This window comes from Crocodylus siamensis, chromosome 3 (genome assembly GCF_052110815.1).
Source record: "Crocodylus siamensis isolate JL-2025a chromosome 3, ASM5211081v1, whole genome shotgun sequence".
Taxonomy (NCBI): domain Eukaryota; kingdom Metazoa; phylum Chordata; order Crocodylia; family Crocodylidae; genus Crocodylus; species Crocodylus siamensis.
Window position 1 is genome coordinate 61,898,086 of NC_143397.1, and position 26,170 is coordinate 61,924,255.

The following is a 26,170-nucleotide window of genomic DNA, read 5'->3' on the forward strand; positions in this document are numbered from 1 at the left end:
TACATAATTCCAGGGCTTTGTTGAGCTGGGCCTTAAAACCCTCCAAGAATGGAGATACCACAACCTCTGCAGGTAACCTGTTCTAGTGCTTCACCACCTTTCTAGTGAGAGAGTTTTTCCTAATACTCAACCTAAACGACTGGGGAGGCACCATGGTGGTGAGCAGTGAGTGGGGATTGCCCGCAGCTGTTGCTGGTGGTGGTGGTGGTGGCGGCGGCAAGTGGGGACTGCCTGTAGCTGCTGGCAGCCATGTTGACATGGGGAGGGGGGTAGCAACCACCCACAGAAACTGGTGGTGGCTTTGGCAGCAGCCAGTCTCAGGGGGACACATGTCCCCATATGCCCCCCCCATGCGTCGCCTATGAACCTAAACCTACCTTGCTGAATCTTCAGACCATTTCTCCTTGTTCTGTCATCTGTCATCACCAAGAACAGTCTTGCTCTATCCTCTTTGGAACTACCCTTCAAGTAGTTAAAAGCTGCTATCAAATCCTACCTCAGTCTTCTCTTTTGCCAACCAAATAAACCCAGTTTCCTCAGCTTCTTCTCCTAAGTCATGTTCCCCAGCCCCTGAACCATTTTCATTGCCCTCCACTGGACTCTCTCCAACTTGTCCACATACTTCCTGTAGGGGCGGGGGGATGCACAAATCTGGACTCACCAGTGCAGAATAGAATGAAATAATTACTTCCCTCAATGTGCTGGCAATGCTGCTGCTAATGCAGCCCACTACACTGTTAGCTTTCTTGGCATGAAGGTCACGTGGTTGTCTTGTATTCAGCTTATTGTCCACTGTATCCCCCAGGTCCTTTTCTGCAGAGCTGCTGCTTAACCAGTCAGTCCCCAGCCTGTATTGGTGTATGGGACTGTTCTGTCCTAAGTGTAGGACTTTGCACCTGTCCTTGTTGAACCTCATGCGATTCCTTTTGGCACAATCTTCCAATTTATCTAGGTCACTCTGAATCCTAACCCTGCCCTCCAGAATATCTACTACACCCCTGAGCTTAGTGTCATCTGCAAACTTGCTGAGGGTGTAATCCATCCCATTTTCCCAGTTGTTAATGAAGAGACTGAACAAAACTGGCCCCAGGACTGACCCCTAGGGCACTCCACTTGATACCAGCTGCCAACTAGACATCGAGCTGTTGGTTACTACCCGTTTAGCCTGACTATCCGCTTTACATTCCATTCATCCAACCCATGCATCCTCAGCTTGCTTGCAAGAATGATGTGAGAGACTGTCTTATAAGCCTTGCTAAAGTTAAGGTATATCACATTCCACTGCTTTCCCTGAGAGCCAATCACCTCATCATAGAAGGCAATTGGGTTGGTCAGGCATGACTTGCCCATGGTGAATCCATACTGACTGTTCCTAATCACTTTCTTCTCCAAGTGCTTACAAATGGATTATTTGAGGACCTGCTCCATGATTTTTCCAGGGAGTGAGGTAAGGCTGCTTAGTCTGTAATTCCCTAGATCCTCCTTCTTTCCTGAACTTGATCATGTCTGCAAGGGGCAGAAGTTATACATAAACCAGTTTAAGTGATCAGAAACTGCTTTAAATGTGTAACGGAATATAAGTGTAGTGCACATAAACCAGTTTCAAAATGGCCAAAACTGGTTTACGATAATTTCTTAGATTTCATAGACATTAGGGCTAGAAGGGACCTTGGAAGATCGAGTCCAGCCCCCTGTCCCAGGGGCAGGAAGTCAGCTGGGGTCATAGAATTCCAGCAAGAAAAACATCCAGTTTTCTCTTGAAGGCGTTCAAAGTAGGTGCTTGATCCACCTCTGGCAGCAGGCTATTCCAGACCTTGGGGGCTTGGACAGTAAAGAAGTTCTTCCTTATGTCCGGCCTGAAACGGTCTTGCAGGAGTTTGACTGTTTGACCTTGTCATACCTTGGAGTGCTCTGGTGAACAAACATTCCCCCAGATCCTGGTGAACACCCCAAATGAACTTATGGGTGGCCATCAGATCGCCCCCGAGTCTGCGCTTTTCCAGGTTGAATAGCCCCATTGCTCTCAGCCTCTCGTCAAAGATCTGTTTTCATGACCCCGATCATGTGCGTGGCTCTCCTCTGGATTCTCTCAAGCTTCTCCACATCCTTTTTGAATTGTGGAGCCCAAAACTGGACACAATACTCCAGCTGCAGCCTCACCAAGTCAGAGTACAATGGGAGAATGACGTCCCAGGATTTGCTTGAGAAACATCTATGGATGCATGCCAGCATTTTGCTCGTTTTATTAGCTGTGGCATCACACTGAAGGCTTACGTTCATCTTGTGGTCAGTCATGATCCCCAAGTCCCTCTCGCCCATAGTGCTAGTCAGCATAGCACTGCCAAGCCTATACACATGCTGGAGGTTTTCCTCCTAAGGTGGAGAACTTTGCATTTTTCAGTGTTAAACACCATCAGGTTCTCATCTGCCCACTTCCTGAGCCAGAGGGGCTCCCAGGGCGGCCAGTCCGCTTCTGACACCAGTGTCCACAACATTAATGAAGAGGTTGAACAAAATAGGTCCAAAGACAGAGCCTTGAGGGACCCCACTGCTCACAGGGCACCATGACAATTGACTTTTGTCACCCACCACCCTCTGGGTCCGACCATGGAGCCAATTCCCCAGCCAGTGGGTCGTGGTGGACCTGAGGCTGCAGTTGGCCACTTTTGCCAAAAGCTGATCATGGGATACCATATTGAAGGCTTTTTAAAGTCAAGATATAGGACATCAATCTCTTTCCCCTTGTCCAGGTGATAGGTCACCTGGTCATAAAAGAAAATGAGATTGGTCAAGCACGACTTACCTGCTACAAACCTGTGCTGGCTATCCTTCAGGCTGATGCCATAAGCCAGTCCATTAAGAATGGCCTCTTTGCTAATCTTTTCCAAGACCTTCCCCAGGATAGAGGTCAGGCTGATGGGCCTATAGTTTGCTGAATCCACTTTCCTCCCTTTCTTGAAGATAGGCACCGCATTGGCCTTGTTCCAGTTATCAGGCACTTCACCTGAGCGCCAGGAGCTCTTGAAGATCCATGCCAGGGGCCAGCTCTTTGAGTACTCTGGGGTGTAAATTGTCAGGGCCAGCTGTCTTGAAGGTGTCCAGCCTCTCAAGGTGTTCCTTCACGAGGTCAGCATTGATGGAGGGTAAGGAACCACCCTCACTCAGACGTCCCTGTCCTGTAATGGGCAGGGGTGTCCCATGAGATTTGTGAAAGACTGACACAAAGTACCCATTTAGTAAGTTGGCTTTTTCCTGGGCATTGGTTGTCAGTTCTCCCTTCTGGTCTAATGTTGCCTTTGCTCTTCCTCTGGCTCCCCGCATATCTAAAAAAGGACTTTTTATTCTTGATACTTGTAGCCAGCTGGAGTTCCATTGCAGCCTTGGCTTTCCTGGTTTGATCCTTGCAGGTCCAGACCAGTGCAGTATATTCCTCCTTGGAGGTGGATCCCAATCTCTAGCCTTTGTAGATCTGTCTTTTTAGATGCAGGAGGACCGCCAGTTTCTTGCTGAGCAAGGGGGCTGCTGTGCCCTCTTGCTGCCTTTCCTCCGAGATGGAATAGTCTTAGCTTGTGCATCTAGGATTCCCGCCTTGAAGAGCAACCACTTTTCCTGGACTTCCTTCCCCTTGGGGTCGTGGTCCTTTAAGGCCTCACCGACAAGTCTCCTGAGCTTGTCAAAGTCAGCCCTACTGAAGTTGAGGACTTCAGGAAGTTGAGGACCTCATAAACATGGTTGAATATAGTTTTAGACTTAACTGGTTTAGCTCAAACTGGTTTATGCAACTTGTGTCCCACACTCCTTCCTGATTTAAGTTAAAACAGAGTCCTCCAGCATGCTCTGCAGCCCTGGGCTGGGTTGTGCTCTCTGCTCCAGAGAGCAGGGAAGGCCCCACCTCTCTGCTCTGTAGGCTGAGCAGGGGTGGGGACATGGCCAGATGTGTCCAGGCTTGATTCTGTTAAGGCTAAGTGGACAACAAAGAGGTTAATTCCCCCCCCAGCTGTGGTCTGCATCTCTGCAGGTGAGCAGCAGAGGTGGTGTCCAGGGCTAGGAGACCCCAACTGTGTTCCCTCAGGGCACAAGGCCTGGAGGGAGGAATTAACCCCTTTTCCTCCCTCCCTGTCTCCTGACACCTTAACAGGGCCAGGTCAGGACTGCATCTGGCCATGCCCCAACCTCCACTGCTGGAGCAGCAAGGGGAGAAGGAGGGGCAGCAGCCTAGGTCAGGATGCCCCAGGGAGTCCAAGCATGGAGGGGGTTTATTTACCTCCCTCCCTTCCCTGGCCCACCAGCAGGGACTGCAGCCATCCCAGCATGGCCCTGTTAAGGCTAAGGGGGCAGGGAGGGGGTTAATTTCTCCCCTCCCCTCCCACTGGAGGACCGCAGCCAGGGCGTAACAGCTCCCTCCCCGCCCAGCTGCTGCCATAGGGCAGGGCAGGGGTGGCCTCTGTGTGATACTGCCCAGCCCCAGAGGGGAACCCTTCACCCTCCTCTTTCCCCTTTCTCCCCCCTCACTGCCACTGGGTGAGACCGCGAGGCTCTGTGTGGCACTGCCTGTCCCAGCCCAGGCTGGGCGTGGGGAGTGGCTGTCACTGAGCTGCAGCCACTGGAAAGGGCCACTCCCCCCAACCCCCCTGTAGCCCAGGCCTGTGACACAGCCTTGGCTGAAGCAGCTGCATGGTGGGGCAGGGCCATTCCCAGCAGCTGAGACTCAGTGACAAGGAAGCTGAGCCCTGTCAGTGAGAGCAGCCTGGCTTGGCATGCATGGGTGGCAGTTGGCTGGGCAGCAGGCTACTGGGGCTGACCTGGAGGTGCTACAGGGGTTTGTGTGTCTGCAGCGAGCCCCTGAGGCTGCTGGGCTCTGGGCCCATTGGTGCCTCCAAGCTGACCCAGGTAGCCCTCTGCCTGGCCAACCACTGCTCTTTGCAGCCAGGCTGCTATCACTGATAAGGCTCAGCTTCACTGTCACTGAGCCACAGCCTGTGGAAAGGCCCCCACCTCCACAGCCCGGCCTGGGCTGGCCCTGCTGTGTGGCTGTCTCGGCTGGGGCTGAGCAGGGGTGGCATGGGCTGTGGGGGTGAGGCCTTTTCCAGTGGCTGTGGCTAAGTGACAGCCACTCCCTATGCCCAGGCTGGCCAGTGCTTCCCAGAGCCCCGCTCCTGACCCTGCAACACAGGGAAGGGAGGGAGATGGGGTAAGAGTCCCCCTCTGGGGCTGGGCAGCAATGCACAGAGCCCCTGTCCCTGCCCCACAGCAGCAGCAGAGAGGGAGAAGGAGAAGGGGGAAGAGTCCTGCTCTGGGGCCAGGCAGCAGAGCTGTGTGTCTGGATTGCTTAGGGCTGTTAGGGGCTAGGGACAGACATTCAAAAAGCCTGGGCCTGAATTGGTTTAATCTGTGCAGGTTAGTATAACCAGGCTAGGTTGAATCAGTTTGTAACTGCACAGACATCCCAGAAAGTGCAGATATATGCCTGCAGTGGCTCAGGCTAGAAGCCCCCCGCCCCCCAGCAGGGAATTGATAACACACTATTTATCACCCCTAACTCAGTGTTTATTTCCCCATTAAGAAAACACCAAGTCTGTGTTACTCCATTCACATCAGAGTTCCTTGGCTGTGCGAGGATTTCCATTTTCAATATGACTTCCAATATGCCTTGCAATGTATTCTCTAATTACATGGTCACTGTTTTCTACAAGACCTTTGTCTCATTCAATGAAAGGGATGGATCATGTTCACTTAATGAGCAGCTATTAAATATTTTATTTTTTGGCCTAATTGGTCAGTGTTGGTCCCATATCTTATTTAATGCACATTGGACCCTGTTGAAATAATGGAATTCCTATTTACATAAACAGTTATTGGAGCAGCGCCTGGCATATAGCTCTCTTTACTCCTAACCACTGAACTTAGAGGGTCATGCTCGCTTCTGCTTATTTTCTTTCTGGCTGAATGGTTATTTAAGTATTTCATGCAGAGCAGAACATCTTTGACAGGAACGAATAAGAGGCTTCCCCACCCAATAATAGCCTACATATAGCCTTGGGTTAGGACACTCTCCTGGGATGCGAGAGATGTCTGATATAATTCTTTTGGGCACAGAGTATTTAGTAATATGCAGCATTTCATGGCCAAAGTGTGACTTCACTATGAAGTCACTTCAGGTGACTTCAGTTGCAGCTGAAAATGCTCAGGAATACCACAAATCAAATCCCAGGGTATGAATTTTGACATTTAGAAAATGAAGAATATGATATTCATGCCCACCTGAGAAAATTTTGGTTTAAGTGACTTGCCCAGTATCACATGGGAACTCGCTGGCAAAGGCAAGGATGGGCACAGCTCTCTTGGGTATTGCTCTGCTGCCTTGATCATGAGACGGTTCATTTTCTTCCTGTAATCTCTTGCTTCATTCCTTCGCACCCTATGCAACAAATGAAGTAAGAGTCTAAAGAAAACAACAACCACTTTTTCTAAAATGCCATGATTCATCCTCAGAGCAGACCTATCAATGAAGCTGCAGTGCTGTGGAAAAAATATTGTGTAATTAAAGGAGGGTTGGCAAACCAGTCAATTAACTAGTCAAATATTGTCAATTGACCAGTCAATTTACTGCATATTTTTTGACTGGGCAAATATTATAGCAACTTTTAAAAATTACAGTTTTATAGTTTTCTTGACATAAATATTATTATTGTTTTTGACACATTTCTTAATGGAAAATGTGTGCTTTTTCTATATATTATTTGGACATTGTGGCAATTTTTTTACCAATATTTGACCAGTCAATTTACTGAACTTTATTTGACTGGTCAAATACACAACCCTAAATTAAAAGACTATATGATAATACACATGCATATAGAAGTCTGGGGTGGGGGGCAGAGTGGGGAGCCAATTTTGGTTGCACAGGGCTGTGCTCTCAATTGCAGACCTGGGTAAGGCCAGGCACTAGAAAAGTTGGGATCAACCATTGTAGGGAAAGTCTTGTTGTGCCTCAGCAGCTCTGGGCTAGCAGGATTTTGTTCAGTAGTTCTGTGGGGCTTAAGCCTGCATAGTCTACACATAGATTTTAGCAATTAACACCTCACAGCTACTACCTAAGTCTCCATTGAGCTTCTAAGAGCTGTGAAACTCTGCCAAATTTGAGTGGACTTCAAAGATATGGAGTAATGCACATTTGTGACAAAAGGGCGTTCATTCAGCGGACAAATTTCAGGCTGTTAATAGACACTGTGGCTGAGTACAAATAGTCGAAAAGCTCAAGGCTGAATCAATTCGACCTTCGCAGGTTAGTCTAAGCCATGGGCGATTTGGTGTCTCCCAAGTCTGGGGGGGCACCAGTGGGGCATGACTGAGGGAGGGGTCCCCCAGCAGCCAGCTGGCAGTCAGGGGGGTCCCCAGTATCCACCAACAGAGGACTTGCTGACAGGGGGTGCAACGATGCTCCTGGGGGGGGCACATGCCCCCCGTACGCATAGTCTATGGTCTAAGCTGTGCGTTAATTTAGTGCCTCACATTGGATGTCCTAAATTTTATGCACATTAGAAAAAGTACATTTAATGCATGTGTCAGTGTGCTCCTTCTCACTTATATGTGGTCACTGGCATTTCCCATGTGTCCAATAACCTTGTTATTGGAGAGGATTCTATAGTCTATTGAATGTTGACTACAAGAGAAATAGGCTTCAGACTCTTTTTTCACATTTGTTGGCCAATCCATGTGAAATTGCTAAACTATTTTAAGAGAACTGAGACTCGAACAGAATATATGGAATGTAGAGTACAACTACTGTGAAGTCATGGTGGGCTGACCTTTTATTTAGTCACAGGGATCAAAAAGCGGGACTTTGCATGTATAAAATTAATGTTCGTGTCTCTGACCCTTTTGCTCCCTTCAAGTTGCCTGGTTGCACTTTTTTTAGTTGTCTTTCAAGGTCACACTCCTCCCTGCTGAAGGGTGTTGCTTGTGGTCTGTTCTCTGTTGTACATTCAGTGCTGTGCCTGAAATGCTTCAGTTCCTTTTTCCCTATTCCACCACTGCATCTTATTCCTTGTAAGAATCCATACGTCCAAAATTATGTCAACTCTCCTGGCTTTTATGGATGATGATTTAGCCCACTGGTTGCCCTTGAAAAAAGCTCCTTCAGCTAATAAAGCAGTGTTTATATGATTCATTCATAATATTAATTTTCCTCTAAATCAGAAATGAATTGTGGAGAGATCAACTGATCCAGTAGATAACATTTCTTTCTAATCCTTGACAGTTAGTGGTTGCCTTCATGCTGTGAATGAAATATCAAGATTTATATTCCTTACACATTTTATACTACTAATGTAACTGTGGAGGTTCGTATTACAGGTATAAGTGTCAGATTCATTTTTGAATCCTGATGAAATGTTTTATGTAACGATATCTAGTAACAAGAAGTTCTGCAGGTTAATTATGCCCTATATAATAGCATTTCCTTTTATCCTTGTTTAATGTTTTTCTTTTTCATTCTATCATTCCTAGCAACCGCAATTGATATAAACTGTCTTCATAATTACAGAGACATATTTTCTAAATATGACTTTCTAATAGGTTGTAACGGAGGCTTGAAAAATTAAAATATTTTCCAACGATATTTTATGAGACCCTTCAAAATGTTATTCTCATTGATTTTTTTTGTGTATACATTTTTTGTTATTTATCAAAGTAGTTTATCTTTAAATAATACTTTTCCCTCCCAATAGTCATTCATGAATGGGGAAATTAGCCTGTGGGGGGCCTCCAGTAATCTGCAAGGTCAGAATGTTGTGTTGTGTGTATGTTGTGCATGTATACTTATATTTTGTAAACATAGAAAGTATTGTGTTCTGCATGTGAATTATTGTATAAATATGTGATCTGAAGTGCATAAGGTGAAGAAATACTACCCTTGGTTTATATTTCTCCATATTTATGAACTCAGAACTGAGCTGCAGCTACTCTACTGTTTTGTAAGACCTATAGTACAAAGCACTTGGACTCCAGAAAATGTTGTGACATTCCTCACAACCAGATTTTAATTTCCTTCTACAGCTTCTAAAATTACTTCTAAAAGATAAATGAAGAGATGTCAGGCTGTCCTCTGTGCTGTATTTTTTATGAAAGTTTGTCCATGATTAGTTTTTCCACAGCACATTTTTTTCTTTATATTTTCATCTATTTTGAGAACAAGATTCACAGGACTGAAGTTCTTAACTACAGTTTAGCTTCTACTGGGAACACAGTTCAAAAATCTAGATCCTCAAGACCCCCAATATGCTGCCCCCTAACCCTGGTCAGAAATGGTATGTGTACGCAGCTCATGGGAGCGTGATGCAGCTAGCATGACCCATGCTAGCTTTGCATGTCCTAGATCTAAAACTAAAAGCAGTCTAGCCATGTTGGTGTGCCAAGCTAATCTGCCCTGTTTCTCTGATGAGCTAACTAGTCTGGGTATAGTGCTACATTAATGCAGCTCTACTACTTCCAATTCCAGAGTAAGTGCGTATGCATATGCACACAGCCTGGCTTTGGGTATCTTCTGCTGTGTAGATATAACAAAACATTGTAATGGCAGATGTAATGACTTGGACACGTAGGCTTTGAAAAGACATTCAGTTTCTCCGGGAAGAGTTACTGCTCTCCCATGGAGAAATCATGAGTGTATAGGTGTTCAGGCTTTTTTCTTAGACTAGAAATGGCCGGCCTGGGAGAAAAATAATAACCTGGGAACAACCAGAATTAAGCCACTCCTGTGAGAGTCTGTCCTGGGTGAACAAATGTCTGTATAGGCTGTTGCTTCTCAAGAAAACAGGCCTCCAGGATTCTCCCTGCCCCCTCACCAGGGAAAGGTATGTTGCTCATTGGACTTTGCTGCTCCAGCAGGGAGCAGACCATGCCCCTTTCACAGGTTTCAAATTGTGCTGCAGAGCAACCTAAGTTGACCATGGACAATCAGGGTCAACTAAACAGATACACTGGTGCCATCTGTTGCTAGACAAACTAAGGGACCCTGCAGAGCATATTGAGATATGTGCATAACTTCCCCTCCCCCCCCCACAGCTGCACAGCATCAGCACTGAAAACTCTGCTCTTCAGAGCCCGCCTCTTTGAATGTCTGTATATGTGTCTGAGTAAATTTTTCTACTGGGAGAACAAACCTGAAATAATTTTTCCAGATGATTTGAATATGTGTACATGGCCCTAGTGTGCAGCTGCAGTAGTCAAGATGAAAGATGGTGAAAGTCTGGAAAAATAGCTCGGAAATATTTTGGAAGAATGCCACTATGGTTACAATTTATTTTCTCTTTCAAAAAGGCTACAATATCTTACGGAGACAGAGATGTGACAGGATGTGAGGGACATTTAGAGGAAAATTAAGATTGTAAATTATAAGCATAGGATCAATAAAATGGAGAGATGATACTTCTCCGTTTCAAAATATTCACCAGTTAGCAGTTTTATGACTGCCACAGAACAGCAGCAGAACTGGTGCATTTCTGGGGGATAACTGCATAGGAACACAGAAATTGTTGTACCAAGTCACAGCTGAGGTTCATTTAGTCCAACATCCTTTCCTTGCAGTCCCAAGAGCTACTGGGGTCTCTGCTGGTGGCTTCTCCATGGAGCCATCTCCGTGGACATGTATTGCACGATTCATGGACACCTGGAATACCTGCTCTTGTAAGCTGGGGTTTCCCTCTGCTAACATCTGCCTTGAGTGAACCAGATTGCAGCCTGTTCGTTGCCTCCTCAGGAACCTTCTGCTGAGGCTTTGGCTGCATAACCTCCTTCTGGCTCTAGTCAAGCTTGCCATTTATCTGACAAGGAAGAAAGCTGTACCATGGAGACCTTTGGTGATTGCAAGGCCATCTTTTGGTTCCCCATCCACTCATGTCTTCAGACAGTGTTTCATTGGGTGGTGTCCACTGGCTTTTTGGACTTGGGTACCAGTGTACACTAGCTGGTGTGGTCTGCTTGGTGTCTTCCCTTGGAGCCCTTGTTATTAACCTTTGACCCCCGCCCCTCCCACACACACACCTTCTATCCCTGTTTCACATTTGTTGTCCCCTCACATAATTTGCTGTGTTTCCAATGGCTGACTGAGGGAGGTCTATAGTTTTCTTGTGGCCTAGGCCCTCTTATCCTCAGTACAACAAATAAGCCTTTCCTTACAGTATCCAGCACCAGATGCTTTAGAGGAAGGTGTAAGAACCATACAATAGGCAGGCATAGATTTCTCTATCTCCCATGATATTTTCATCCTGGTCTGTAATGGACTCAAAGTACAAGATTTATTATCACTACAAATATTTATCATTGCTCATTATGTCAACTAATTAATCATGATACATAAACTAAATTTGCCAATATTAGCCTAGTTTCAGGCCCAGATATTAGGACATCGCTTCATCATTGCACTTTAGGATATCCAAGGAGGAAAAAGATTATTTTCTATCAACTTAAAGTACCTTAGCCACTTTAATGGAAAGAATGGGCTTATTCCTTTCTTCAGAATGGATATATGTCATTCAGGGCACCAAATACGTCAAAACAACACAAAAATAATATTGAGCAACATTTGAACATAAATATATTTAATGGTGGGAGCCTTTTTAAGAGGTGATTTGGTGAAGCGCCAGCAAAAATGAGGAGTGAAATGCTGCCCCTGATGACTTCAATAGGCGTTTACTTGGGGCTTCAATGAAAAGGATTTCTCCTGAGTTACTTTAAGGACAAAATCATTTCAATTCTGTGGAAAGAGTACTACAAAGGTAAGAAGGGTGTAGATTTAGCCATGTTGGTCTAAGGTTCTTTGGGTGAATCGGATATCTTTTATTAGACGAACTAAATAGTTGGAGAACAATTTTTAAGCAAGCTTTAGGGTTCAAAACCCTTTGTCAAGCTAAGGAGGTTTCAGCAGTTGGTGTGTGCTCTTCCTGGAAGGAATGAAAAGTAAAGAAACTGGAGGTTGGGCTGGTCTGCATACAAGACGGACAGTCAGTGAAAATGTAGATTGAGGAGTCAATGGATGAGAGACAGGCTTGGGGGGTGGGGAGGAGAGAGAAGGGGGATGAATAGTGGAGAGATACCTGTGAAGTCAGCTGTCAGGCAGGTTGCAATGTGTCATAAATCTAATGTCTATATTTAGTCCATGATTTTTAGTATCCAGGAGGTTGATGAAGTGGAGTTCATAGGCTCGTCTCTGGGAAGTGTTTTGTAAGTTTCCTTTGAGGATCAGGACTGAGAGACTGGAGAGAGAGTGGTTTTTGTGTGAGAAATGTGCCCCCACAGGTTATTGGGTATTCCTGTCTTTGATGGATTTCCGGCGTGCGTTCATTCTGGTGCACAGTTGTTGTTTGGTCTCACCTACATATTTTCCATTTGGGCATTTGGTGCATTGAATGAGATGCATTACATTTCTGGAGGTGCAGCTGTAAGATCCAGGAATGCTGATGGCTCTTGTGGGGTGTAGTGATTATGGGGGGCTGGAGATGTGTTGGCAGGTTTTGCATTTCTTGTCACGGCATGGTCCGGATCCTTTTGGTGAGTTCTGGGTCTGAGGAAGTTTGCTTCTGGTGATGAGGTTAGCGAGGTTCGGTGCTTGTTTGAAAGCCAGGATAGGTGACTCTGGAATAGGGTCTCTTTCTAGTATGGGTTGCAGTAATTTGAGGATTTTCCGTATGGTTTCGAGGGAGGGGTGATATGTCATAACCAGCGGTGTACAAGGAGACCCTGCTCAAACTTGCTACTGGCCGCAACTGTAGACTATAAATAGCAGAGGCACCTGGAAGCAGGAAGAAGCGATAAGCAATAGGTCTCTGCAAAATTTTGCCGGGTGTTTCATTTTTAAGCTGTTTTGACACACTTTGTGGTCGAAACAGTAAAATCAAAACAAAACAAAAGGCATCAAAATGAAACGAGGACACTTGAAACATTTTGAAGCTGGGCTTGCTTGGCTTGCAGCTAAACAGAAACTAAGGAGAAGGAGTGGGAAAAGGGAGGAAGGACTGCTCTGATATTGACATCTAGTTCCCTGTTTGATTCCCCAGCTGTCTGATCATTTTCCCAGCTTTTCCTAGGGAGCATGGGCCCCTATCTGTGCACAGGGTTTCAGCACTGTGCAGTGCAGTGGCAGCCGGCTGCAACCCAGCGTGCAGATCTGGGGGCCCTGGGAAGAGCTGGGGGAAACGACTGGAAAGCTAGGAAATCAAAGTGGGAGCTGGGGGAATGTTTAGGTCCCTGAACATTCCCCAGCTTCCCAGTCGTTCCCTCAGCTCTTCCCCGGGGCTGCGGGACCCCAGATGATGCAGGATGACAGCAGGCTGCTGCTGCCAGCGGATGATGGTGGCAGCCGCTGCTGGCTGGGACTGGCACTGGGCACAGCCTGTGCCAAGCACCAGGAAGACTGGTGCTGATGCTAGCCTCAGCCAGTAGCGGCAGCATGCTGATGCATAAAGCGGTTCATTTCTCTGGAGGCCCGCAAAAAATCACAGACACACATACATTAGATGGCACAAAAGGTGTATTTGCAAATAGGGTCAGAGCAGAGTCAAGAACTCAAATTACTCCGAACCAACAAAGGAATTTTGCAGGGAATATTTATCTTCTCCCTCCTGGGCACGTGTGCAGAAACAGGAACTCTTACAGCTCACTTCCGTTTCATACAAGCATACATGTGGTTACATCACTACATACATCGCATGTATAGTATAATTAACTACTTAAGTATGCAGGGCGGAGAGGTAAATATGCATCAGCTAATTAAGCATGCTCAGAAACTACAATAGGTCACCAAGAGTTTACTCTCAGCCCCCCCGCCCCTTTTCAAGGACACAGATAATTGAATTCTGGCTCCTGCAATCTGTATGAGAAAGACTAGGGAGAGGATGGGGGGGAAACTGCAATTAGCATGAGAAAAGCTGTAGCAAGGCTGGGAGAGGGAAAAAAAGTCCTTGGCAATATCTCTTTCTTATCAGGTGCAAGATGCAAGTTGTGCATTTCTAACAATATTCTATTTCTAACAATGCTGTAATCCTGCATGCAGATCTAGGGGAGGGCTGTCGGATTCCTCCTGGGGGGCATGGGGCACTGGATCTGTGCAAAGCATGACACCAGACTGCTTCTGCCAGCTGGTGCCAGTGCCAGCACTCGGGTCTGCCCGGCACAGCCTGCACTGAGCACTGGGAATAACCCAGTGCTGGCTCTGGCCGCAGCCAGCAGCGGCAACCTGCTGTCATCCTGTGTGCAGATCCAGGGCCCCAGAGTCTGGCACAGCCCCACAGCCCTCCTGGGCAGCACAGGCCATGAGATCTGTGTAGGCTGCAGCTGCAGAAACTTTTGGTCTCCTCTTTGTTGGCTAATGTTTACATACTTTAAATAGCAAAAAAGCAACTTAAACTGTATCATAGAGGAAGAGGAAATCACCTTTAAAAAAGAATAGGACCCCTTCACATTTATTTAAGGCAGGCAAAAATGGTGGTGGTATTAGTAAAAGCTAGTAGTACTGTGTTCTGTAAATGGTTTGGGGAGGAATGTGTTTGACAAGCTGGACTTGGATAATTTGGTAGCACCAGCAATTTCCATACAAAAAATTACAAGAGTTAAAATTCAGTCTCTAAACCTTTAAAAGTTGTGGTTTCTTCAGGTTATCGTCACAAAATGTCTTTTCTTGCAAAGGTGAGAATCCAGTATGTCTCTGGAGGTTAAGTACTAGTATAATAATTTAGCAGAAATGCCTACTCTTGACAGACTCGTGTAAACAACTCAGAAACATGTGAAGCTTCAGGACGTTAGCCAGGTTTTTAAATCAGCAGGGGTTGCAGATGCTCAGCACTTTTACACACTAGGCCAGTAGTCTTTATTTCACTTGTCTTAGAGACTGTGTGTTATCCTAGAGCTTGTTAATGGGATTTTCAAGAACTTTGGGATTTAAATTCCTTCTTCACAATTGTGTTTAATACATTTGTTTAAAAATTGCATTCATAAACAAGTAAAGCATAATATTTTTGAACATCTGTCTTCTCTTGCTTATGCATTGTTTCAGCCTTCTCTCTCTGTCAGTTTTTTTTTTTAGGTTTTTTTTTGTCTGTTTCTTTAGAGCTTTCTATCCTGTTTCATTCCTGTAAAACAGGAACATGTAATTGAGTAATGTTTTGGAATGATTATGCTAAATAATTTCTTTGTTCAATTTATTTGTATCCTCTTTTTGTTTTTGTTCCTCCATACATTTTCTTAAAAGACAGTACATTATACAATTTTCATAGTTTGACCCCAGGATGGTTAGAAATCAAACATAAATCCATCCATCCATCCAATGTATACTTGCCTATACATTTTACATGTAGCTTCATTTGTACTTGCTATATTTCTGTCTGTATTTTGGAATTCTAGATATCTGCTTTGGCATCCAGTGCTTTTCATGAAATCATTTGTGATGCGACTGTTTTTGCTCTTGTTCATAAGTGTTTTTAGGAGGTCAGTAAATGTATCGAAGAGTAAAAAGGAAATGAACGTTGCCCACCTTTTGTTCCAAAGCTCATTAATGTTAGCAGAGATTTTTCTGTTGATTTCTCTGGCTTTGAGTCAAGCTCCAGGGTTTGTTTTTTTTAAAGTGCAATTTGTTTTTGTTTCTAAAATGGGAAAAGGAGATCTGCCTGTGATCATCACTGTGTTAAAAGTGGGGTGAGGGAGAGAAATCTGCTGGTGTCTACTATCTAACTAGAGCTGAAAAAGCACTGAACAGCTAAAAGATTTAACATCGTGGGAGAACTCTAATAGCCAGTTAAATCAATCAGCGTCTTATCTGAGTCTTGGCTAGTTTCTGATTTAATGGGCTGGACATCTTCTAGCCATTATTCGTCTAAGTTTAAGCTTTAACAAGACCGTGCTTGACCTGGATGGCAGGCTACTTTCAGCTGAGAGGATTTTTTTTTTTTTTTTTAAATAAAAAGGTTATTATACGGTCTTGTATTTCTTGCCCTGCAGAACAGACAGTTATCTGAACTGATATTATAATATTTTTTTTGCTTGGATTGTCTGGGAAACGGACTCAAAGAATGTGAAATTTGTCAGATTTTCAGGGCAAGCAGGCTTAACTAAGCCAAAGCTTCTAAGTGTAAAGTAGTATGTCACTGGTTAAGGTGAAACATATATTTTATTTCTTTTTCCTTGTCATTTTAAAGATGAATATGAAGCAGCTGTCAAGGAAAGAATCAATGGGGGATAAATACTTGCAGCTAAAAAGCAGACATAGTAGTTGAGCTGAGACGTGTCACCAAATATGAACACAATTATGAAGGAAAATAATACCAAGAGTCATGATATTGATTTGAGCTATACTGAAAAAGAGCACTATCTCTGTAGGCCCTGATTTGGTAAGAAATCTGGAGCATTGCCCTGAAAATATGAATCACTGAAACTTTATTTGCTGAGGAGTCGGATTCAGTCCTCTTGAAGTCAATGGTAGAACTCCACTAACTTCAATATGAGAAGGAGCAGAGTCCGTTTTTTTTTTTTTTTTTGCAGACAGCCCTTGGCATAAGTTACTTCAGTCTCATGACTACAGTAACACCCTTGTAGGGGGCATTAAGGTGAATGAGTGCAGTGCATTTTGGCTGTGCCCCTGCCTCTTTGGGTGCAGTCTCTGTAGCAGGGGCAAAGAACTGGTGGTAAAAAAAATTCCTGCCTTGCTCCAGATGCGGAATCCTGTACAGCAAGGAAATCCTCAGCTGTCTTAAATGGCTCTTTCTTCCTGATGTCAGGGGTGTACTTGGTAGCAGTATTGGTCTGAGACAAGAAGACATACAAAAAAACTAGAACTCTTGTTCCAAAATGATCCCTTTTATGCCAAAGCAGGCCTGTCATCTGGATCTCTATGTCCAAGTGGTTCAGATACTGTTGTGATTATAATGTAATTACAGTGCATTAAAACTTATCTTCTATTTCAAGTGGGCCACTATGTTTCTATGCATTACTTAATACTCATATAAGCTAATTAAAAATAGAATGTACATACTATGAAGTCCATATAAAATGCCCGGCTTGGTTTTGCCACATACTTTCCAACTATCCTGGATACCAAACTATTCTTCATTATATTTCAGTTTGCTAACAACAAGATTTTTTTTTCCATTTTTAAGTGCAGTATTTTTTGAAAATTAAGTAATGCATAGAAACATAGTGTTAATTCTTGTACATTTCCTTTAAGTTATCCAACAATTTTATTGAGTTAACGGCCTTATCATATACTATGAATGTCATACTGGTAGTTTTGCCATGGACTTTAAGGGGAACAGTGTCCAGAAGTTCTACTCTATATTTCTGATTGAGTTCAAATCTCCATAACATTTTTATTATGATGTCAGTTAACATCTTTTTGATTATTTTATTTATTTTGGGTCTATCAAATGAGGTGGCAATTCATTTCTCTGGAAAGGGTACACAGGCCATCAGGAAGTTGCCTTTGACTCTGGAGCTGCTTTTACATCTGACCTGGGAAAATTTCTGAACAATTAAACATCCATGCCCATGCTATATAAGCTTTACCAGATGGTACTGCCTCTCAAAAGATGGTCTGCCACCTGAGGAGAGTGGGACAGTTGCACCAACTCCTCTCTAACTGTTCTGGCCACACACTTCATGCCATCTACATTCCTTGCTATAGGAATCAGCAGTTCTGGTTGAATGCTGCCAAGGTCCTCCCCCACACCGCCCAAGCAAAGAATGCCTAGCTTGGGAAATGAGGCCTTCATAGGCCTTTTTCCTTCACAAGCAGGTTGCCCACATCTTTCTTGTACTGCAGTTCCAAAACCTGGACTTGGTACTCCTGGTAAGGTGTCACCACTGCCAAATAAAGTGCAAGAATCACTTCCCATTTCTTGCATGTGACACTTCTATTAATACATCCCAGTAAGCTATTACATATTTTTGCAATAAGCATTATGCAGTTGACTTGAATTCAGCTTGTGGTCCAGTACAGCCCCAACTTCTTTTCCACAGTACTAGACAGTTGTTCTCCATTCTGAACTTGTGCATTAGATTGTTCATTCCTAGCATTACTTCTTTGCACTTGTCCTTACTGAATTTCATTCTATTTCAGATAATTTGTCCATCTAGGCCAACATATTCCTAATCCTGGTCTTCTCCCCTAAAGTATCTGCTACCTAATCCAGTTTGGTTTTATTCAGATCACTAGCAAAGACCTTGAATAGTACCAAATCTAATAGAGATACCCAAGGAACTTCACTTGAGACCTCTTCCAGATTTGGTATTTGATGACTGTTCTTTCAGCACAAACTTCCACGCCCGTTATGCATACAGTAGTTTCATCTAGACCAGTCTTGTCCAACATACGGCTCACGGGCCACCATGCAGCCCTCCAAGATGTTTTCTGAGGCCCGAGGTGCTGCGATGGGAAATGAAAGTAAACACTGTACTTTTGTTTCGGGGGGGCTGATGTGATGCTGCTTCCTGGGAGGTCCTTGAATATGGCTCACCAGCCCACTGGGTGATAAAAAGTTCATGATCCGACCCCACATTCAAAAAGGTTGGACATCCCTGATCTAGACTGTATTTCCTTAATTGACTTATGAGACTGGTGTGAAAGATAGTGTCAAAAGCCATTCTCAAGTCAAGTTATATCACACCTACTGTCCCCTTCTCTCCTTCCTTCACCCACCTGTTACCTTACCGTGGAAAGGTATCAAAAGCATCAGGACATGCTCTTGAGAAATCCACACTGAGAGTGTCTACACGAGATGCTAACTGCACAGTAGCATGCTGTGCAAAACCATGCTAATATGCTACTGCACAGTAGTATTAGGTTACTGCACAGTAAACATTACTAAAAACCCATGCCCCAGTATTTCTGTGCAGTAGCACATGTTACTGCACATTGATTTAGTACTTAATTAACCAAGTACTAAACTTAATGCGCTGTAACTGGCACATTAATGATTATGTAGGCACACCCATTGGCTTTTACTTGCCACCTTATTATATTCTAGCTGCTTAAACACTGCTTATTTGATCTGCTTTAATATCTCTCTAAGTACTGAAGTTAGACTGGCCACTGTAATTCCCTTGGTCCTTCCTCTTCTTTTTATTTACGATGTGCACTGTACTTGTCCTTTCCTAGCCTTCTGGGACCTCAACTCTATTTCATGATTCCTCAAATAAAGTAGTCAGTGACTGAAATTGCTTTAGCCACTTCCTTGAGTACATTAGGATGAATCTCATCAGGCCCTGATTTGAACACATCTAACTTTTCTTTCCCTATTCTAGGCTGAGTACCTATCCCCTGCCCTTGGTGTTAGTTGTGCTTGTATTCTGATCATTGAGTAAAAAAAGCACTCCATCTTTAAAGCATAGGTCATAATTAGCTCCGCCTTCCAATTCAGTAACGGACCTAAACTTTTCTTTGTCTTACTTCTAATATGCATATAGGATCCTTTTGGTTACCCTTTGTGTTCATTGTTAACTCAGTCTGTGTCTGAAAGAAAAGGGAAAAATCAAATAATTTAATCTTACCTGCTTAAGTAGGCAGACTCAAAGAAATCAATAGGACTTTAAGTACAAACTTAAAATGGAATTATTATACTAAGAAATCATGAGTCAAGCCACAAAACCTATCAGGGATCCAGCTTAAAATTCATTGGAGACAAGGATTTTTGTGAGTGATATTTTTATTGGACCAATTTCAGGTTTTCTTTCTTTGACTTCTGTTTTTTAAGCACTGCAAGTGACATTTTCAAGCATTTTTGGTAATCATGGGGCCTTTTTAAATCACAGGGCCTAAGGAACTGGGGTCTTTGGTAAATTCACTATTGACTTACAAGATTTAACCAACACTTTTTAAATAATAACCCAAAGAAATATTTAAGAGTAGGAAATCTATAAGTAATGAGAACTAACAAGATTCTAAAAAATGCAGGTCTTGAAGTGGCCTCTTATTAAATATGAAAACAGGGAGCTTTAATTAGTAAAGTCCCTCAGACAAAATATTTATTAAAATGCACGTTTTCAAATGAAACCTGGAAAACTACTGTCAATAATTGTGCTGTTAAATGTAAACCTGCTTCCCTTGTTGAATGATTTTCCTGCAGATTTTGTTGAAATATTCATTTTCTAGAGTAGATAAAGACAGACCAAAAAGAGCATTATAATCTGTATACCAGTCTGTCCCTATTCTGCATTGCTTAAAGATGAAGGACAACAAATGCATAGTAGGGCAGTCTGCACCTGGGGCAGCTGCAGTTGTACAGGGCAGTGCTGGCTCCTGCTGTGCTGATTGCAGTAATGTGGTCACCGGAAAGTGGCAGCTGTCTTTGTGCCCCCTGTAAAAGCAGTGCTGGGGCTCCTGGTCTTGTGGCCCCTCCTCCAACTGCACTACTGAAGAAGACCTTGTCATTGTTGAAGACTCACAGAAATAGACATTATTGCACTTTGGGACGTTTTTATTTTAATGTCCTTTCTTTAGTTGCATAGGAAATTCTAAAAATGTTGACATTTGGGTCTTGGTCTCTGCAGGTGGATGACTGAGAGTGACAGCCTAGCTCTACCTGAGAAGAACTAATAAAACCAAATATATAAGTCAAGGGGTGGCTAACCTGTGGCATGGGTGTCACAAGTCACATGGACAGCCTCTCAGCAGATCAGAGAGGGGACCAGCAGCACAGTGGCAGATAGGACAGGATGGAAAAAGCAAAGCAGTAACTCGGGCTGGGAGTTCAGGGTTGAGAGCATAAAGCAAAGCCATAGATCAGGCAAGGTAAGGGAATTGGAGTGGCACTTGGGGAGATGGCAGGGTTAATTTGTGGCAAACCTGCCAGAAAGGTTGTCCCCCACTCAAGTGATATTTTGAAGGGCTGACTTTCCTAACATGGTACACAGACTTTGTGCCAGCCACTGGAATGAAATCAGCTTTACTTCTAGTGTGTACACAACACGCTATTTTTTATCACCTTTTATTTGCTTAGGTCACAGAGCAGGCAGCTAAAGAAAGCCACAGTAGTCATCCTTGGATGTCTGATACACCTGTACAAATAATGTTTCCATTAATTATTTTGATTATTTGTATCATAGTAGTGTCTTTGAGACTCCAGTGTGTACTGTGACCCCATGGTTCCTGCTTCAGCGAAAATAAAACAAAGAGAGAGTTCCTGCCCCATGGAGCTTGCAATCCAAGTATAAGACAAAAGACAACAGGTGGACACAAACAGGCAGTGCAGCAGCAACCCGAAGTCACCCACTACCCTTGTGTGTGGCAGTTGCCATGGGTGCCTGGCCCTGTCGTTACACCTCTGCGGACAGGAATGTACAACGATACAATGAGACAATAACTGGTAGAGTGGCAAACGTTAGTTGTACCACAGCAGCTTAGCTGTTGTCAAGCTTTTGCAGGCACTGCAGCAAAAGAGAGTTTTAAGGAGGGATTTGAAGGAAAATATTGAGGTGTCTGTGCTGATGCTTATAAGGAGCTCTTCTTTCATGGGAGAAGAAGAGGCGCCTCTAGAATTGCTGTTGCATTCATTCTGCAAGCTACTATACCCCACCTCCTCAAATATAAGAGACCCTTCAGGAAGCAAACCTGGAGCCATTTTACTTTTAAGATGTCCTTAGGGCATCTTTGTGACCCAATTTGAACAATAACTGAGGTAGGCCACAGAGAGAAGCCATTTGAATGTATCTATAATGATAGGGACCCAGCAGTCTGCTCATCTAAGGCTACACAGTAGGTGCAGGGTTTTCTGCTTTGTGCCTGAGAGGCAAAGCTCCATCTTCCCTAGACCTCCTCACCTTCTTTTTCAGCCAGAGTAGTGGCAACAGGCTTTGGCCCTAAAAGGACTCGTAGTTGATTAGAAGTGAATGTAATGCAAGGAATATTGTAGTATTTAACTATTATATTGGATAAACTTGGGTTCTCTTGGGGGTAGGAATGGTCATATTCTGGCACAGTATTAAAACAAGAACAATAAAAATACACATCAGCAAAATGAATGCAGAGTAAATACTAGGTTTAAACAAAAACTGATTTTTTTTTTTTTTAAAGGTGAACTTGTTGGCTAGGGACAGACATTACATATAAACTAGTTTAAGTGATCAGAAACTGATTTAAACCTGTAACAGAACAGATGATCAATGCACATAAACCAGTTTGAAAATGGCTGAGATTGGTTTGAGATAAACCTGGTTGAATGTAGTATCAGACTTAACTGTTTTTGGCTCAAACCGGTTTATGCAATGTCTGTCTCAGACCCCTTCCTGGTTTAAGTTAAACCAGACTCCCGCAACATCCTGGCATGCTCTCTGGACTGGGCTCTGCTCCAGAGCAGAGCAGGCCCCCTGTCCACTGCTCCCTGGCTACAGCTCCAGCAGAGACCGCAGGCATCTGCCTGGCTTCCCCCTGCTCCATCTGCTTCCCTCACCACTCCCCAGTCCCCTCTGCCTTACACAGATACCTCTCAGCATTAGCTAGCATACCACATGCTGGCTATGGTCTGTGCTGTGGCAGACAGGACAGTATCCACTTAGGGCTTTTTGTAGCTAATCAACAGGTAGCCAAGAATCTTTTTGTTTGTTTGTTTTCTTAATGGGCTGATAAGCACTGACTTAGGGGTGCTAAACACTGTGTTATCAACTGCCTGCTTTAGCACCCCCAGGCTTCCAGCTTGAGCCACTGCAGGCATATGCCTGCATCTCTGGCATATCTATATGGTTACAAACCAGTTTAGCCTAGCCAGGTTAAACTAACTTGCAAAGATTGAATCAATTCAGGGTCAGGCTTTTTGAATGTCTGCCTGTAGCTGTTATGGTCAGGTAGTAATGCAGCGCAACACACTTACAGCTGACACATCTAGTTAAACTGAATGTAGGTCCCAGATTTATTTGGTTTAATTTAGCATACAAATATTAGTTTAGCAGTAAAACTTTCAGGTGAGGGCACAGGTGGCCTGACTTCAGCCCCCCATCCCTTCACAGCCTCTGTGTTTTCTCCGTGTGCAATAGGTTGCATCAGTTCCGCTAGACAGAGATCGTATGCAGCTGTAGAGAAGGAGTAGAATTTGCCCCCTAATAAAGTAGTTTTATGGAAAAAAGTATCTTCAGCAAGAGGCTTCCACTGGATTATTTAACAATGCAAGTGTATCAAATTCAGTGGCCATCTCTGCTGTTTATGCTGTTTCTGTACCTGCTGATTTTTATTGCTGTTTTTGTGTGTAAATTTTAAATAATCTCTTGTAACTGCTTATCTCCGGAAAAACAAGCACATAGCCTTGCATCTTTGAGATGAACACTTGAGATACCACCTAACAAAAATTCTCTCACATGGCATAGGAATTTAGCAGAATTGTTTTCTTTCTCCCCCTCTCCTTTTCTTTTAGGTACCATGATCAACAAGATGTTACTAGCAACTTCCTTGGAGCAATGTGGTTGATTTCCATTACCTTTCTGTCCATTGGATATGGTGACATGGTACCAAATACCTACTGTGGGAAAGGAGTCTGTTTACTAACTGGAATCATGGTAAGCCTTCCTGATTTTATTCATGTACTCATGAATTTAATTAAGTCAGTGCTAACAACTCAAACTTCCTGGACTAAAACAGCCGTTATAGAAGTGAAGGTGTAAAAATGTTACTAGTCCTTTGGTAACTTGCACAGTACATGGGTTATCTTGTACTACAGAGGAATAGATAGGTTTCTGTAGAGAGAGAGCAAAACCTTGAGGTGGTCTCTGTTAAGTAGGTTCTCTCGTAAGGGCAAAGGCATGCTCTCTGCATATAGCTTATAGGCTCTGGGACTATATTTGGAAGCTTAGGCAGTCACTTTTCTGTCCCCTCGTATCTGTGCTCTTGTTGGACCAATCCCTTGGTCTTTCATTTTGGGAGGTAAATGAGAGCTTTTACCTTCTGTAAATAAGGAGCTTTGTCATGAGTTCACAGCAGCAGAATCCAGCCTGCTGTGATTCTCAGCAACAAAGTTTCTGTAAAAGTCTCTCAGTAAAGGTCAGGAAACAGTTATGTACCTTGCTTTCTGTTTGGGCATGTGTAGGTAAACTAGTAATATAAGCAAACAGATCATTCCTAGATTTCTTTTCTTGTTTTTAATTTAAAAAGTCAATTTGGGAGATGTATAAAATGGTTACTGTGGGTAGCCTTTCAATGCATGTTAGATATGCATATATTTTCTACAGTGTAACCCATATGACTAATGCTGTAGAGTGCAAAAGGAAGTACTAAATGACGGTGCAGTAACAGCACCACAGTGGCCCATGTAGACATGCCTAGTATGTGCATTCTCTTTATATGCAAAATACATATCGATTAGACTATCTAATATCTAATTTTAATGTTTGACTAATAAAATGCAACTGTCAAGGACCAATAAATAACAGTTGAAGATATTTTGTTTAACTTTGTCTTACAGTAGAACAGTAGCAATAAAGGGCTGATCCTGACATGCTTGTGTAAAGCTTCCATGAAATTGCAGGATTGAGGCTCAGGTTAATAACAATTATTGTATATTACAGTTAGATATATTTCTATTTACATGCCCATACATTATGAAAAAAACACTGCAGCTTCGATTTTCCCATCTGCTAAACAACGTGTTGGGGATTTGTGCTCAAACCTATAGGCCACTAAAAGTTTGTTTCTAAAGGTTATCTTTTTCTGTACAGGTAGTTTGACAAGTAGATCTGCACATAATATTTATTTCTAAGAATATATATTTTTATTTCTAAAAAGTGAAGAGAGCCAATGCATTCTGATGGTATTAGAGCAGTGATTCTCAACCGGAGCGTGAGGGTATCTTTGGGGTGAGGAGTGAGGAGATAAGTTCAGCTCAGGTTTGTCCCTACTTGGTTGCTCCCCTACCCCCACAGTCCAACCCCTTTGCAAGGAGATAAGCACTGTAAAAGATAAATTCATTGCTGAAATGGGTTGCAGGTCAATTCACAGGAGTTATGGAAGGGTGTCTTGAGAACCACTAGCAGTAGGACTTTACCGGCACTGCTTTTGCTGATGACAGTTTTCATATGTCTTTCAAGCTACAGCTCAGTTAACTTATGATTGTGGAGCCAAAGCAGGGCAGCGAAACATTGTCCTCACCCAGGCTGTGATGGCAGAGCCTGCCCTGGCAGCAGGCATCTCCTGGGGGCAGGCAGCAAATCTCCCACCCCCAGCTGCCCAGGAGTATATTGTTCCCAGTCAGCCTTCTAAATGAGACTTACTGCACAGTAACTACTCAGCAGTTAATTTGCTACTTGCATTTTCAGGTAGCAAATTAGCTGCTGAGTAGAGCAAATTGCTGAACAGTAAGGGTCTACATGTGTAGACGGTGACATTTTACTGTGCAGTAGAGTGTCTAGTGTAGATGCACCCAGTGTGAACTGTGTTATGATAGCAGAGAGAGGGCTGGAAGAAGAAATAGCCATGAGTAGATTAAGAAGAGGAGAGAGAAAGCAACATGCACTGAAGTGGAAAAAAGTACTGGAAGGGGGCCAAAACTCAACATTTCCCAGATGCCTGTATGAAATAAGAAGCAGTAACAGCTGATCTCTTCCCACTGCATGGAGATTGAAGCTGTTCCTCGCCCTTAGCATTGATGAGATATTTGAACAATGACAGAACCAAATTTTGGTTTTAAATTTCTCTGAGCAATCAAAGCACATTTTAATAGTCTTGCAATATGAAAAAAAAATTTGTGCAGAGTAAAATTCATAAAGAAATCTTACAATGAGCTTCCTACCCACAAAAAGGTGGTAAGGACACCAGATTTAACATTAGCAAAACTGCAATGACTTGGTACAAATCAAGGGAAGTGCCCTCGGTTTGCAAGTGTAACTAAAAGAAGCATTTGGATCTCTTTTATACAACTTTGATGGCTAAGGGTCTGCTATACAATTATAGTGACCCAATAAAAATATACTCACAGAAACTAAGTAGCTGCAAAAACATTTCTTTGTATTCCTGAATTAATCATACACAGCACTGAGATTATTAACAATTTGTCATTTTACTTATGGGAATGCCATTTTGATACAAGTATACAATAGCTTGTATTTGTTGTTTCCCTTCTGTTTGATACAAAACATATTTTAATGCTTAGTGTCTGCATGTGCAAAGTTGGAAGGTGAATCAGACAAGATGTCTTTGAAAATTTGGCTT

The 26,170-nt window shown here is 43.4% G+C and overlaps 1 protein-coding gene across 4 annotated transcripts in view; it reads left to right on the forward strand.

Annotated features, from left to right (window-relative positions):
* KCNN2 (potassium calcium-activated channel subfamily N member 2) overlaps positions 1–26,170 on the forward strand; it is a 114,065-nt gene that overhangs the window by 53,970 nt on the left and 33,925 nt on the right. For all 4 annotated transcript variants that reach the window (XM_090038393.1, XM_090038392.1, XM_090038391.1 and 1 more), the window contains one exon: positions 23,385–23,526. In XM_090038393.1, the coding sequence (XP_089894519.1) occupies positions 23,385–23,526 (142 nt within the window). The remainder of the gene's footprint in view (positions 1–23,384; positions 23,527–26,170) is intronic.